This window comes from Orycteropus afer, unplaced genomic scaffold (genome assembly GCF_000298275.1).
Source record: "Orycteropus afer afer isolate SDZICR_OR568_19922 unplaced genomic scaffold, OryAfe1.0 scaffold00610, whole genome shotgun sequence".
In the NCBI taxonomy this organism is placed as follows: domain Eukaryota; kingdom Metazoa; phylum Chordata; class Mammalia; order Tubulidentata; family Orycteropodidae; genus Orycteropus; species Orycteropus afer.
This window is the reverse complement of record NW_006922197.1, coordinates 327,353-341,795: the sequence shown is the minus strand read 5'-3', so window position 1 is coordinate 341,795 and position 14,443 is coordinate 327,353. Positions and strand designations below refer to the sequence as shown.

The window sequence follows — 14,443 nt, the reverse complement described above, 5'->3', positions numbered from 1 at the left end:
CTCAGCACTTGAAACAGTTCCTTCGCAGTTGACTTTCCCAATGCTACACGTCGTCTAATGTCCTGACTGCTCCTTCCGTTGGCATCAATTGTAAAACCAAGCAACGTGAATTCCTTGACAACCTATATGCATATATGCTATATATGCATTTTTTAAAACTGCGTAAAATTCTCTTGAATGAATACACCTTAATTAAGTTGCCTATTTCCTTACTGATGGGCACGTAAGTTGTTTCTTTTACTATTAATTTTTTTTTATTTTGCTAATCTATGCATATCTCCCTTGTACACTTTGGTTTCCGAGGAATACTGAGTCAAAGCATACACATGGTCAATGCTGTTAGGTAATGCCAGACTGACCTCAGAGGACTGCAGCCACTTCTATACCGATAACTGGATTGTCCTGTGTTCCGCACACTCACCACCATGGGTGTCACGGCTCTTCTGTTTTATAATCGGACGACTGGGGGAGAAGTGGGCAGACCCACACTTCAAGTTGCGTTTCCTTGACCACTGGGGATGTTGACCCATCTGCCCATCTTCCTTTGCTGTATCTCAATCCTGGGAACCGCTGTTGGCTTTGTCCATTTTCTGCTGACCTGAGCACGCGACTGACTTGTGACGGGACTCACAATACCAGGCACTATGCTTCTTTCTCACGTCTGCAAATATTTTCTGTTGGTCTCTCATTTGTCTATTAACTTTATGGTTTTTTCCACCAGTTAAATGCCTATAACCTAACATTAGCTCCTGGTTTGTGTGTAATACACTTAGGCAAGTCAGCCTCACAATGAGTTCAGAAAAATACTACTGTAAATCTCTCATATACTTTAACACTTTACAATTAGATCTTTAATTTGTGTAACAGATAATGTAAGAGATGTTTTCTAGAAAGCCGTATGATCAATCCGTCCTTTCCCAAATGTAATGAAAAACCTTTCTTCACCTTGTTGTTGTTGTTATGTGCCGTCAAATCGGCCCCGACTCATAGCAACCCCTCCTTGGGTTTCTGAGACAGTATCACTACGGAAGTAGGATTCCCCAACCTTCCTTCCGAGGAGTGGCTGGTGGGTTTGAACGGCCAGCCTTCTGGTTAGCAGTCAAGTGCCTTAGGCACTATGCTACCAGAGCTCCTAGAAACCTGTAAAAACCAAATCCATTGCTGTTGACTTGATTCTAACTTGCAGCACCCTTACAGGACAGGATGGAACAACCCCACAGGATTCAAGGCTGTCATCTTTTGGGAACAAACCAAACACACTGCCATCGAGTCGATTCTGACTCATAGCAACTCCCTTTGGGTTTCCAAGGCAGTAAATCTTTATGGAAGTAGATTGCCCAGCCTTCCTTCTGTGGAGTGGCTAGTGCATTTGAACTGCCAACCTTCTAGTTAGCAGTCAACTGCCTTAGGCACTACGCCACCAGGGCATCTTATCTTTATAGAAGCAGAGCCCAAACCAAACCCAGCGCCCCTAGAGGACAGAGTGGAACTGCCCCAGAGGGCTTCCTAAGCTGTCAGTCACTACGGAAGCTGACTGCTCACCTTTCTCCGTCACCAGACGGGTCCAAAAGTGCCACAGGCACTGGATGAGACTCCCCATCCCCAGCCTCTCTGTCTCCGCAGCAGACCAATAAGCAACATTATGGTAAGTGGAGAAAGGACGGAAGTCGTCAGGGATTTCATTTTAGTGGCACCTACAATCAGTGCCCACGGGAGCGGCGGTCAATAAGTCAAATGACCTTTCGGGCAAACCTGCCGCAAAAGACCTCTTTAAGGTGTTAAAAAGCAAAAATGTCACTTTGAGGACTAAGGTCCTCCTGACCTGACCATGTTTTTTCAACGGCTTCACATGCATGGAAAGCTGGACAGTGAGTGAGGAAGACCGAGGAAGAACTGATGCTTGTGAACTGTGAAGAACACTGAATGGACCCAAAGGACAAACAGAGCTGTCCTGGAAGAAGTGCAGCCAGAATGCACCTTAGAAGCAAGGATGGCGAGACTCTGTCTCACTTACTTTGGACATGTTACCACAAAGGACCAGTCCCAGGAGGAGGACATCATGCTTGGTGAAGTAGCAGGTCAACAGAAAGAGGAAGACTCTCAATGGGCGGCATGGGCACCGTGGCTGCAGCGATGGGTTCAAATATGGCAATGGCCGTAAGGCTGGAGCAGGACTGGGCAGTGTTTCATTCCCTTGTACACAGGGTCGCTGTGACTCAGAGCTAACTGAGTAGCAAATGGCAACATCATTTGTCACATACTTATCACAAAGCATGAATTTCAATTTTTGTGTCTTCTCCCTCCATCTGTGAGAGCAGGAATTTTGGTTTTGTTCACTTCTGCATACTTAGCACCTAACACCTAGCCTGGAACATTAGCAAAATTCTCAGTCAGCATTAATTGAATGAGTAGTACATTTCCAGTGCAGTACTAAGTACCATGGTATCGCCCCAATTCTGTAAACAGATGGCTGAATCAACTTGTCAACTTAAAAATATTTTGAGATTTTATCTGCACATCAGTGAACTTACAGATTTAACTTGGGCAGACATGGTACCTTTACCAGACTGAGCTTTCCACACACAGGTATGCTTAACTCTTTTTTTGTACGTGTTTAAAAAATACTTTCCATAAATTTTGAACATCTACGTTCATAATGAATTGCTGTGTTATTTATTTTTCTGTTTTGCTATTACATACAGAGTCACGTTAGCCTCATACAAGAAGACGGAGAGCTTTACTGTATTTTTGTAGAACAATTCAAATAGCACAAGAATTGTCCATACTGGATTTTTAAAGGTTAAGTTGTTGAACTATGCTTTTAGTTTATTTCATGGGTATTATCTATTTACATTTTCTAGCTTCTTCTTTTTTTTTCAATCTATGTTCTGTCTATTCCTACATATGCTCCAATGCCTTTGTTGTTTTTTACATTTATTTTTGTTGTTGAGACTATGACAACAACAAATACACCAATCCTTTTCTACATTTCAGTGACACCAGTTCCATTCTTCAGGCTGTGCAAGCATTCTCACCCTCTTCTCAGTTGTTCCTCCCCCATCAATGTGCTCACTGCCCCATTTCTTAGCTATCTTTTGAGATGTTGTCCTCAATTTGATCCCATACAGACAGAACTCAAAAGAGCATGATGGTCAAGGCAGAAGACTTCAGGGGTATCTCTGGTTTGACAATTATCTTAGGGAAATAGTTTCTTGGAGGTTCATCCAACCTCAATAGCTCCAGAAGTCCTGGATTCATGAGAATATGAAATTCTGTTCTGCGGTTTCTCCCTTTTCATAAGGATTCTTCTATAGAATCTTCTATCAAAATGCTCCTCAATGGTAGCTGAGCACCATCCAGTCCTTCTGGTCTCATGGCAAAGGAGGCAGTTGTTCATGGAGGCAATGAGCCACACATTCCATTTTCCCCTTCTGTTCCTGCCTCTCCTTCCTGTTCCTCTAGATGCCAAATGCCTTTGTTCTAATTGGCCTGTTCTCAATTCCAAGGGTCAGGTGAGGTGAAATTACTCAACAGCAATGCAACATGTCCTTATATCCACAGAGGGAGTGGGTGGCCACCACACTGCCCTGTGCATCTTTCAGTTCCGAGTGTGTTTATCTTCTCTACTGGCTGGGAGAGCAAGTAACCCTATGCCTGCTTTAAACTCTGTCTTAAGTCTTGGTCTACTTGTTCATTTTACTTGCAGGTGAATATGATTGTTCATAAAGAAAACATCCCCCCTGTACTTTGATGGCTGGCATTTATTTAGAGTAGTGTTTTATTTATGCCAAAGGTTGTGTGTTAAACCCCTGTCATGGATTATCTAACATATTCTTCAAAAGCAGGGTTTTACATGGGAAATTAACATGAATATATATTTTTATTTTTAAAACATTAAGCTGGCTACAGTTAACAATGCACTTGAGAGAAGTAAGAGGAAAAATGGTTGCAATACAATTGCAAAAATCCAACCAAGATGGTTCTGTCTTGGACTACAATGATGGGACAGGAGCTGGAAAAAAGTGGATGGACTGCAGAGGTATTTAGAAGACTGACTCTACAGGACTCTGGTGTGGGTGTGAGGAAAAGGAAATACAAGAGGATGGCTCTCCAGTGTGAATTTGTTGATGACGAGCGAGATGTACACTTTGCCTGAAGGCTTTTCCACACTCTTTACATTCATAGGGCCTTTCTCCAGTATGGATTCTCCTATGAAGAGTAAGATGGGCAATCTGGCTGAAGGCTTTGCTACATTCTGCACACTCATAAGGCTTCTCACCTGTGTGAACTCTCTGGTGGAGAGTAAGGGACTTACGATGGCTAAAAGCTTTCCCACAAACATGGCATTCATAAGGCTTCTCACCAGTATGACATCTTTGATGACAAATAAGGGATGCCCTCTGTCTGAATGCCCTTCCACAGTCAACACATGCATAAGGTCTTTTGCCAGTGTGGAGTCTCTGATGTTGAATGAGACAGGAACCATCACTAAAGGCCTTCCCACATTCAATACACTTGTAAGGCTTCTCACCAGTGTGGATTCTCTGGTGTTGAACAAGGTGTGCAATCTGACTGAAGGCCTTACCACATTCCTTACACTCATAGGGCTTCTCTCCAGTGTGTATTTTCTGGTGTTGAACAAGGTGTGCATTCTGGCTGAAGGTCTTCCCACATTCCTTACATTCGTAAGGTTTCTCACCAGTATGAATTCTCTGATGGTGAGCAAGGTGTGTGCTCTGCCGGAAAGCTTTCCCACATTCCCTACACGCGTAGGGTTTCTCTCCAGTATGGACTCTTTGATGTTGAGTAAGTGAGCCCCGGTGGCTAAAGGCTTTCTCACAAATACTACAGCAGTAGGGTTTCTCTCCTGTATGAATTCTCTGATGGACAGTCAGGGATGAGCCATGGCTAAAGGCCTTCCCACATACACTACATTTGTAAGGCCTCTCTCCAGTATGGATTCTTTTATGCTGAATAAGTCCTATGTGATCAGTGAAAGCCTTGCCACAATCAACACAATCAAAGGGTTTCTCCCCAGTATGGTAATACCTTCGATGACGTAGAAGGGAAGCATTCTGCCTGAAGGCTTTCCCACAGTCAATACATTCATAAGGCCTCTTCCCAGTGTGAATCCTCCGATGATGAGCTAAGGATGAGCAGTCGCTAAAAGCCTTCCCACATTCAATGCATTCATAGGGTTTCTCTCCAGTGTGAACTCTCTGATGCTGAGCAAGGTGTGCCAGCTGGCTGAAGGCTTTGCCGCACTGCTTGCATTGGTAAGGTTTTTCTCCAGTGTGAACTCTCTGGTGTTGAATAAGATGAGCATTCTGGCTGAAGGATTTTCCACATTCAGAACATCCAAAGGGTTTTTCTCCTGTGTGTATTCTCTGATGTTGAGTGAGGTGGGCACTCTGGCTGAAGGCTTTCCCGCACTCGATACACTCATATGGTTTCTCTCCGGTGTGAACTCTTTGATGGAGTGTAAGGGTTGAGATTTTGGTAAAGGTTTTCTCACAGTCATTACATCTCAAAAGTTTCTTTTCTTCAGAGACTTGCTTGTGTTTTCTCAGAACTGAGTGCTTTTTTAAGCTTTTGTTATCTGTGTCACAATTACACATCCTCAATTCCACAGGAACAACATGTTTTATGTAAGATCCTGTATCCAGATGAGAAACTGTCCCATGTTTGTTAGAGCTGTCCCTTTCCCCAGTAAAAGTATCTATATGAGTGATCACCTCCTGCCTAAAAGGTGTCTTCTGACTTACAGGGTCCCTCTCAAACAGGTTTTCACATTTCCAGTGTTCTCGGAATGTGGGGAATTCAAAGCCACAGCTTGTAAGTTCTTCCATTAGCATAGCCGCAGATAACTGTTCTTCATAAATGTCCTGCTTTGGAGATAGCACATTCGTCATCCACTCATACGCCAAGTCTGAAAAACATTAAGAAAGCAAATGTCTCCTTATTAAATACTAGGAGAATGAGGATTTCTACAAAGAAGTAACAGTTATTAAAGTTAAACAGTTATCAAAGCCATGTTTATACCTGGTCCATGCTTTGATAGCTCCTAGCTAAGGTTATGTGATCTGGCCATCCTTCCATTTCTGAAAGAAATCCTCTTTGGTCAAGGTATATTATTTCAATGTGACCTTATATTCAGTTCACCAATGTTATTAATTCAGATTGGTTTGTAGTTTCTTTCTTTTTTTTTTTTTTTGATACTATGTTGGCAAAGTTTAGTATCAAATGTAATAATAAAATATTATAAACAAAACTTTTAAAAATTCCTCCTTTCTTTGCCCTGGAACATTTTAAATAGCATTGGTGACATTTTTCTTCACGTTTAATAGAATTTATTTGTGAAATGACTTGGGGCTGTTGCTTCTTTTCTTGGGGGAGGCAGTTCTTAAGTAACTTCCAATACTTCAATAATAATTAGTCTGTTTAAATTATGCATCTCCTGTAGTGTTAACTGTGGTAATTCAGATTTTCCTAGAACATCATTCATTTCATCTAAGTTTTCAAATTATTTGCATATGCACACAAAAACGCACTGCCGTCAAGTCGGATCTGACTCATAGAGACCCCTCCTTGAGTTTCTGAGGTGGTATCGCTACGGAAGTAGATTGCCCAACCTTCCTTCTGAGAAGTGGCTGGTGGGTTTGAACCACCAGCCTTCTGGTTAGCAGTCAAATGCCTTAGGCACTCTGCCACCAGAGCTTGAGAAAAATATATTCACATGTTTCTTTTCTTTGCACCTGTGGTTACTTTCCATTGTTTTTTTTCCCTGTAGGTAGATCTATTCATAGTAAGATATAGGAAAGGGAAGGAACCAGTGAGTGGAGTATGTGAATGAAAGGGTCTGCACACAGCTAAAGTCCAAATCACTACTTCAATGAAAAACTACTTAGATTATCCCAATGCATTAACTGATGGCAAGTAAGAAAAGACAAACAGTGTTTACAGATGGTTTAAAATATGATATACAACACAACACAAATTGGGACAATTCCATACAGTCCAGGTAGTTCACAGCTCAGTATCTGTGGGGTCCTTCTTCAGCTCAGATCTACACATGCTTCTGTATCAGGTCGCTGGGTCTCCAGGCTTGTCTGGCTTGTGGTACACAAGGCATCAACCTAACCCTGCTGCAGACCATCTCTTACACTGATAATTCGTATTTTTCACTTATTCTCTCATCTTTCCTCGCAGTTTATATAAGTTACTATTTTTAAAAAAATATTTCTAGGAGTTTGTTTTCATTAGACCTACTGTTTTCTAATTTATTTATTCCCACTCTTTTCTCCAGGTGTGTAAACCACAACTCATAACTGTGTTTTCTGTGGCACACAGTCCTCCTCAGGCACGCACAGGGTCCCCAGGAGCAGAGTGTCCTTTGTGGTGAGTGGTTTTACAGTGTCAGCAGTGCCAGCACCAGCACCTAAGTGTAAGCTGACTCTTTTCGTTACAACTTCTATGATGGGCAATTCGCCAGTATGTAAAAACATCACAAACGCACATGCCCTTGACCCAGGAATTGCAATCCTAAAGTTATGGCTTACAGCTTTACTACCATTTGTGTGAAAATGACTTCTGTGCAGGACTTCTCAGTGAAGTGCTACTGACAATAAGATATGACTGAAAGGAACATAATAAGCGTACAACAACAGAAGATTGGCTGAGCAGGTTACGCTGCAGTCACACACACAGTGGAACAGGATGCAGCTGTTCACACTGTCAGGTAGCTTCAGAAGTGAGGAAAGAAAAACAGTGGGTGTGGGTACTACCAGTTGTTTAATGTAAATAAAAGACAGTAACAATTACAATAATTACAATCATCACTGTAAACAAAAGCGTACAGTGCAGGATAGTGTGTGTTGTACACCACCACAGACAGTAAAACCTCGGAAAGCTGGAACCTGTGTGAGCCTCTCAGGGAAGGAAACACAAACATCCATCAAAATGAGCAAAAGGAAAGTGGTAAGACTGCACCTGTCAGAGGCAGAAACCCTGCAAGACCTGGGAGAATAGCACAGTATCATCAAATCTGGCTCTGACAGGTTTCGCTGTACGTGAAAAAGAATCTACACCTATTCTACGTGTATTTACACAGAAGAATAAGCCTCTCAAAAAGAAAAAAACAAACCTCATTGCCATCGAGTCAATCCTGACTCACAGCAACCCCCGTTGGGTTTCTGAGGTGGTAAATCTTTACAGAAGTAACTTGCCCCACCTTCCTTCCACGTAGTGGCTGATGGGAACTGCCAACAGTCAAATGCTTTAGGCACTGCACCAGCAGAGCTCCAGCTTCTGGTTGGCAGCGAAATGCCTTATTCATTGTGCCTCTAGGGAAGGACAGCAGGTGGCTGCTGTACAGAAGAGAGAATCTCAATTTTCACTCTAAACCAACTTACACCTTTAAAATTTTGTACCACGTATGTATACAACCTATGGAAAACAACAACAAAAAAAACTAAATTAAAAATAACAAAACAAAACAAAAAACAAAAACCCTTACCTAAAAATGTGAATGACTCTTCTGTGGAAAGTGGAGGTTTTTTTTAATTGACGTGAAGTACATGTTTGCCACCTGCCTGTCAACTGTCACATGTGGTGGAGTATGTGTTGCCATGGTGTTGGAAGCCATGCCTCTGATATTTGAAAAAACACCAAGGTCAGCCATGGTGGACAGGTTTCAGTGGAGTTTACAGACTAAGACAGGCTAGGAGAGGCCTGTCCATCTCCTTGTAAAAATCAGCCAATGAAAAGTCTATGGGTCACAACAGTGTTCGAGGGAGTGCTGGGAAGGTAAGCCCTCAGGCTGGAAGGCACGCAAAACACAGTGGCTACAACAATGCACACAAGTGTTCCAACTATTGTGAAGATGGCTCAGGGTGGGTCACGGTTTCATTTTGTTGTGCATGAGGTCACTGTAAGTCAGAGGTGATTAACAACTCAGAGGAAGGTGTTTATACCCATAGCTGTCAAGCTGCTTCTGACCCACAGTGCCCCCAGAGGACAGAGCAGAACTGCCCTATAGGGTCTCCAAGGCTGCAAATCTTCGCAGAAGCAGAGCCGAAAGAAAACGCACTACCATAGAGTCAATTCCAACTTACAGCGGCCCTAGAGGACAGAGTAGAACTGTTCTATAGGGTTTCCAAGGCTGCAAATCTTTATAGCAGCAGACTGCTACATCTTTTTCCCACAGTGTGGTTGGTGGGTTTGAACCACAACCTTTCAGCCAGCAGCTAAGTACTTCACCAGTGCACCACTCCCTGTCACCCCTAAGAATGATCAATTCCTTGGTAGCTTATTACACTTACTAACTTCTCTAACTGGCACTGTCAGAGTGACTGAAAAAAAAAAACCAGAGTCAATAAATGAGGAATGACTGAATGAATCCATTACCAATTATTCAATCAAAGGCAACTGTTGAGAAAATACTCCAGTGTCAGAAAAAAGATATCTTAAGAAATAGAGAGGTGGGGGAGCTGGAAGAAATGGAACCCAGAGAACTAAAGACTGAGTTACGGAGAGAAGGGATGTAGAAGGGGATGTATGGGGAATCCTGTGTTGGTGAGGCCTCAATTCTCTCCACAGGCCCCGGGGACTGAGAGGTATTTTCCACCACGTATCTGAGAAAAGAAATTATCTTGACAATAGTTTCCTCCCCTCTGGTTATGCCACACTCACCTCTTGTCATCTTTCCACTCACTTCCCAGGGCTCCTTCCCCTGTTCCAATAAGGAGATCACATCTGGTTTAGAAATGCAAAGACCTGCATGTGGAGAAAGAGACGGTAACTGGCCATGATATGGGTATACCAAAACTACGACCCAGTCCTCATGGTCTTGAGAGAGGTTATGGACTGAATTGGGTACCCCCACAAATATGTCTTGTAAATCCAATGCCTATGGTTTTAATCGCATTGGGAAACAGGCCTTCTTTCTTATGTTAATTATAGTATCAGTGTAGGGTATGTCTTAAGTCAGTCTGTTGTAAGATATAAAAGAGTTTAAACAAGCAAGTGAGCAAGCAGAAATGGGGGAAGACAGATGCCAAACCACATGGAGGTCTGCAAGCAACCAGGAAACACGAGCTTTAGAGGCAGTCCTTCCCACAGAGGCCACAGAGAAAGCAAGCCTTCCCTTAGATCCAGTGCCCTGAATACGGACTTACCAGCCTCTGAACTGTGAGAATATAACTATGAACCAGTCCTCATTCTGGTCTTGAGAGAGAAGACCAAGGCAAGAAAATGCTGATTAAGGCAGTGTTATGGATTGAATCATGTACTGGTGGTATTTCTCTTTCAGCAGAATTCGATAACTAAGATAGACAGGAAGGATTTCTGAGTTATAGGGAGGCAGGAGGAGAAAAATGCTCTTACCCACAGAGACCAGGTTCCTGTAGTTCTCCAACATCACCTTCCTGTACAAACTCCTTTGAGCAAGGTTCAGCCATTCCCACTCTCCTTGGGAGAAGTCTATGGCCACATCCGTGAAAGTCACTAAGCCCTGAAATGACACCGGTGTGTTGTTATTAGGGGCCGCTGAGATGGTTCTGAATCATAATGACCCCACGTATAAGAGAATGAAGTGCTGCTCGGTTCTGGGTCATCCACACAATCACGGCTCTGTGTGAGCCACTGTTGCAGCCGCTGTGACCATCCATCTTGCTGAGGGCCTTCCTCTTTCTTGCTGACCCTCACCGAGCATGACATCATTCTCCAGTGACTGGTCCCTCCTATAACATGTCTAAAGTACATAGGACAAAGTCTTGTCATCCTCACTTTTAAGGAACATTCTGGCTGTCCTTCTTTCAATATACATTTGTTTATTCTTCTGGCATTCAATGGTATATTCAATATTCTTCACCAACACTATACCTCAAATACATCAACTCTTCTCCAGTTTTCCTCATTCACTGAGCACCTTTCACATGCGTATGAGGTGACTGAAGATACCATGACTTGGATCAAACACAGCTTAATCATAAAAGTGATATCTTTGTTTTTCACTCTTGCTCAATCTGTTTTCATACCCCCATGCTGCTTTAGGGTAAAGATTATGTTTTTCACTCTGGGATGAAAACACTGTTTGAGTAAATGCTATGGGGTCTCAGTGATCCAAGTCAGGTAGTTATTAGACAGTCTTTCTGCCTAGTTATCTTGTACTTATTAGGCAGAAGAAAAGAAGAACGTGAGATATTCTCCATTCTCAGAACATTTACAACTTTATGATGAGAAGACATTCTCACATGAGAAAAAAAATGGTGACTGCATTCAAAACAAGATATAATCAATGCTAGATTATGTTACTTATTTTAAGAGGTGGCCCACTTCTCTACTTGGGGAAATTAGAGAGCCTCTGGGACTGCAAGGGGAAGTTTCAAGGAAGGGTGCTAATCTGATGAACATGATTTCAATCCCAACAATATTTGCTAAGGAATCTTAGTGTTCTTGAGGTGCTAAGAGATATACAAAAAAAAAAAAAAAAAAAAGGAGAAACCAAAACCTAGCAATCTTTTTCATTCTAAATTAAAATCACAGTTGTATTAAGAATGCAGAACACTGCAGTTCATGAAGTTCTGTTCTACATCCTAGTTTGGTGAGTGGTGTCCAGAGTCTTAAAAACTTGTGAGTGGCCATGCAAGACTATTGTTCTCTACTCATCCACAGCAAAACAGAAAGGAAACTAAAGACTCAAAGAAGAAACTAGCTACAGGACAAAGAGTTTACATGAACCATGACATCATCTACTCTGAGACCAGATGAACTAAATGGTGCCCAACTACACTATGGACTTCTAATCAGGACCACAATAGATGGACCCTGATTGAATGGGAGAAAAATGTGGCATAGAACCTCAAATTCCTAAAAAACAACAAAAACAACAACAACAACAAAAACAGACCTACTGGACTAGTTGAGACTACAGGATTCTCTGAGATGCTCTTCAAACCTTGAACTCACTCTAACCTCTGAGGTCACCTTGTAGGCAAATAACAAACTGACTTGAAAAATAATGCGTATCACACCTATAAGTACTGTGCTAATTTAAAAAATAACCTATATGAGACCAAACATCCAACAATGACTTTAAAACAAAAATGAGAATGTAAGGGGGCAGGGAAACTAGATGAATGGAAACAGAACAAGCAGAACAGAAGGAATGAGACGTTCATGCACTGTGGAGACTATACTCAATGTCCTGAACAATCTGTGTAGAAACTGCTGAATGGGAACTGAAACTGCTGTATAAGCCTTCACCAAAGACACACACACACACACATATAGAAAAAGAATACAGAACACATTTGGAAAGTTGGTTTTTGATAATCTACTGAGACGTATCAAAGGAGATAACATGATGTGAACATGTGTCAAGGAAGTTGTGTTTTGCTGCATGGGCTTCATTCCCTCATCAACCAGAGCAAGGTGATATTTTATCTAATTACCACATACTGTGGTAGTGACAAGCATAGTCTCTGAAGCCAGACTACCTATGTTCAAACCCTGTTCGCGTTTCTGAGGCAGTATTGCTATGGAAGCAGATTGCCCAATCTTCCTTTTGAAGAGTGGCTGGTGGGTTTGAACCACCAGCCTTCTGGTTAGCAGTCAAATGCCTTAGGTACTATGCCACCAGAGCTCTCTCAATAAGTCTAAGCTATTAATCTTCTACTATTGAACACATTAAACAAACAAAAACAAAACAAAAAAAAAAACCTCAAGACCAACTTTCTTAACCAAACTCAAGATAAACCAACTTTCCAAATGTCCAAATGTGTCATTCATTCAGTCATAAACACACACACACCACAAGGAGCCCTGGTGGTGCTGTGCCTAATGCATTTGACTACTAACCAGAAGACAGTGGTTCAAACCCACCAGCCACTCCACAAAAGGAAGATGGGGCAATCTACTTCTGTAGTGATACTGCCTCGGAAACCCAAGGAAGGGTTGCTAGTCTGACTTGATGGCACATAATAACAACAACAGCAAGGATGTGGAGATATCGGGACTCTCATACACTGCTAGTGGGACTGTGAAGTGATACAACCACTGCAGAAAGCAATATGGTGATTCCTTAGAAAGTTGGAATTGGAGATACCATTTGACCCAGCAATCCCATTACTAGGTATATATCCTAGAGAGGTGAGAGCCAGGACAGGAACAGATTTATGCACACTCATGTTCATCGCAGCATTATTTACAATAGCAACAAGATGCAAACAACCTACATGCCCATCAGTGGAAGAGTGGATGACCAAACTATGGTATATACACAATGGAATGCTATGCAGCAGTAAAGAATAATGCAGAGTCTGCAAAACACCACATAATATGGATGAACTTGGAGGACATTCAGCTGAGTGACATAAGTCAATCACAGAAGGACAAATACAGTATTAGTTTGTTGCTGTGGAGGGTCAAGGAAAGATTTATACATGGAGGGAAACTTTCTTTGTTGGTTGCCAGAGGTGGGAGGGGAGGGGAGGGAACACTGCAAAAAACAAAAAAAGCATTGACCCATGTCACTTTAGTTTTGTGTATTTCACTGTACATAAATTATATTTCAATAAAATGCATTAAAAAATTAGCAGAAGACATTAATACTCACTTCACCAAAGAGGATCTTCAGGCAGTCAGCAAATACATGAAGAAATGCTCATGATCAATAGCCATCGGAGAAATATAAATCAGAACAACAATGAGCTACCATCTCATCCCAGCACGAATGGCAAAATTCAACAAGACAGAAAATAACAAATACTGTCAAGTGTGTGGAGAGACTGGGACTCTCATACACTGCTGGTGGGACTGTACAATGATACAACCACTGTGGAAAACAGTATGGCAATTCCTTAAAAAGTTGGAATTAGAAATACCATTTGACCCAGCCATTCCATTACTAGGTATGTATCCTAAAGAAATGAGATCCAGGATAAGAACATATATATGCACACCCATGCTCACCACAGCACTATTTACAATAGCAGAAAGATGGAAAAAACCTGCGTGCCCATCAACAGGAGAATGGATAACCAAACTATGGTTCATACACACAATGGAATACTATGAAACCCTAAAGAATAATGTAGAATCTGTAAAACACTACATAACATGGATGAACTTGGAGGATATTATGCTGAGTGAAATAAGTCAATCACAGAAGGACAAGGATAGTTTTAGTTCATTATTGTAAAAAATCAAGGAAAGGTTTATATATGGAAGGAAACATCCTTTGTCAGTTACCAGGAGTGGGAAGGGAGGGGAGGAACACTGCCAAAAACACACAAAAACCATTGACCCATGTCATTTTAGTTTTGTGTATTTCACTGTACATAAACCGTATTTCAATAAAATGCATTAAAAAAAAAGTTTACTGCCTTGGAAACCCAATAGAGGTCACTATGTGTTGGAATTGACTTGACTGCAGTGAGTATGG

The 14,443-nt window shown here is 41.8% G+C and overlaps 1 protein-coding gene across 1 annotated transcript in view; it reads right to left on the bottom strand.

Annotated features, from left to right (window-relative positions):
- LOC103210420 (zinc finger protein 829-like) overlaps positions 1-14,443 on the bottom strand; it is a 47,193-nt gene that overhangs the window by 28,203 nt on the left and 4,547 nt on the right. Inside the window, exons 2-8 of the mRNA XM_042783035.1 lie at positions 10,384-10,510; positions 9,629-9,774; positions 7,589-7,615; positions 7,347-7,355; positions 5,141-5,510; positions 4,448-4,801; positions 4,153-4,279 (exon numbers count right to left, since the gene is read on the bottom strand). Of these exons, the coding sequence (XP_042638969.1) occupies positions 4,153-4,279; positions 4,448-4,801; positions 5,141-5,510; positions 7,347-7,355; positions 7,589-7,615; positions 9,629-9,774; positions 10,384-10,510 (1,160 nt within the window). The remainder of the gene's footprint in view (positions 1-4,152; positions 4,280-4,447; positions 4,802-5,140; positions 5,511-7,346; positions 7,356-7,588; positions 7,616-9,628; positions 9,775-10,383; positions 10,511-14,443) is intronic.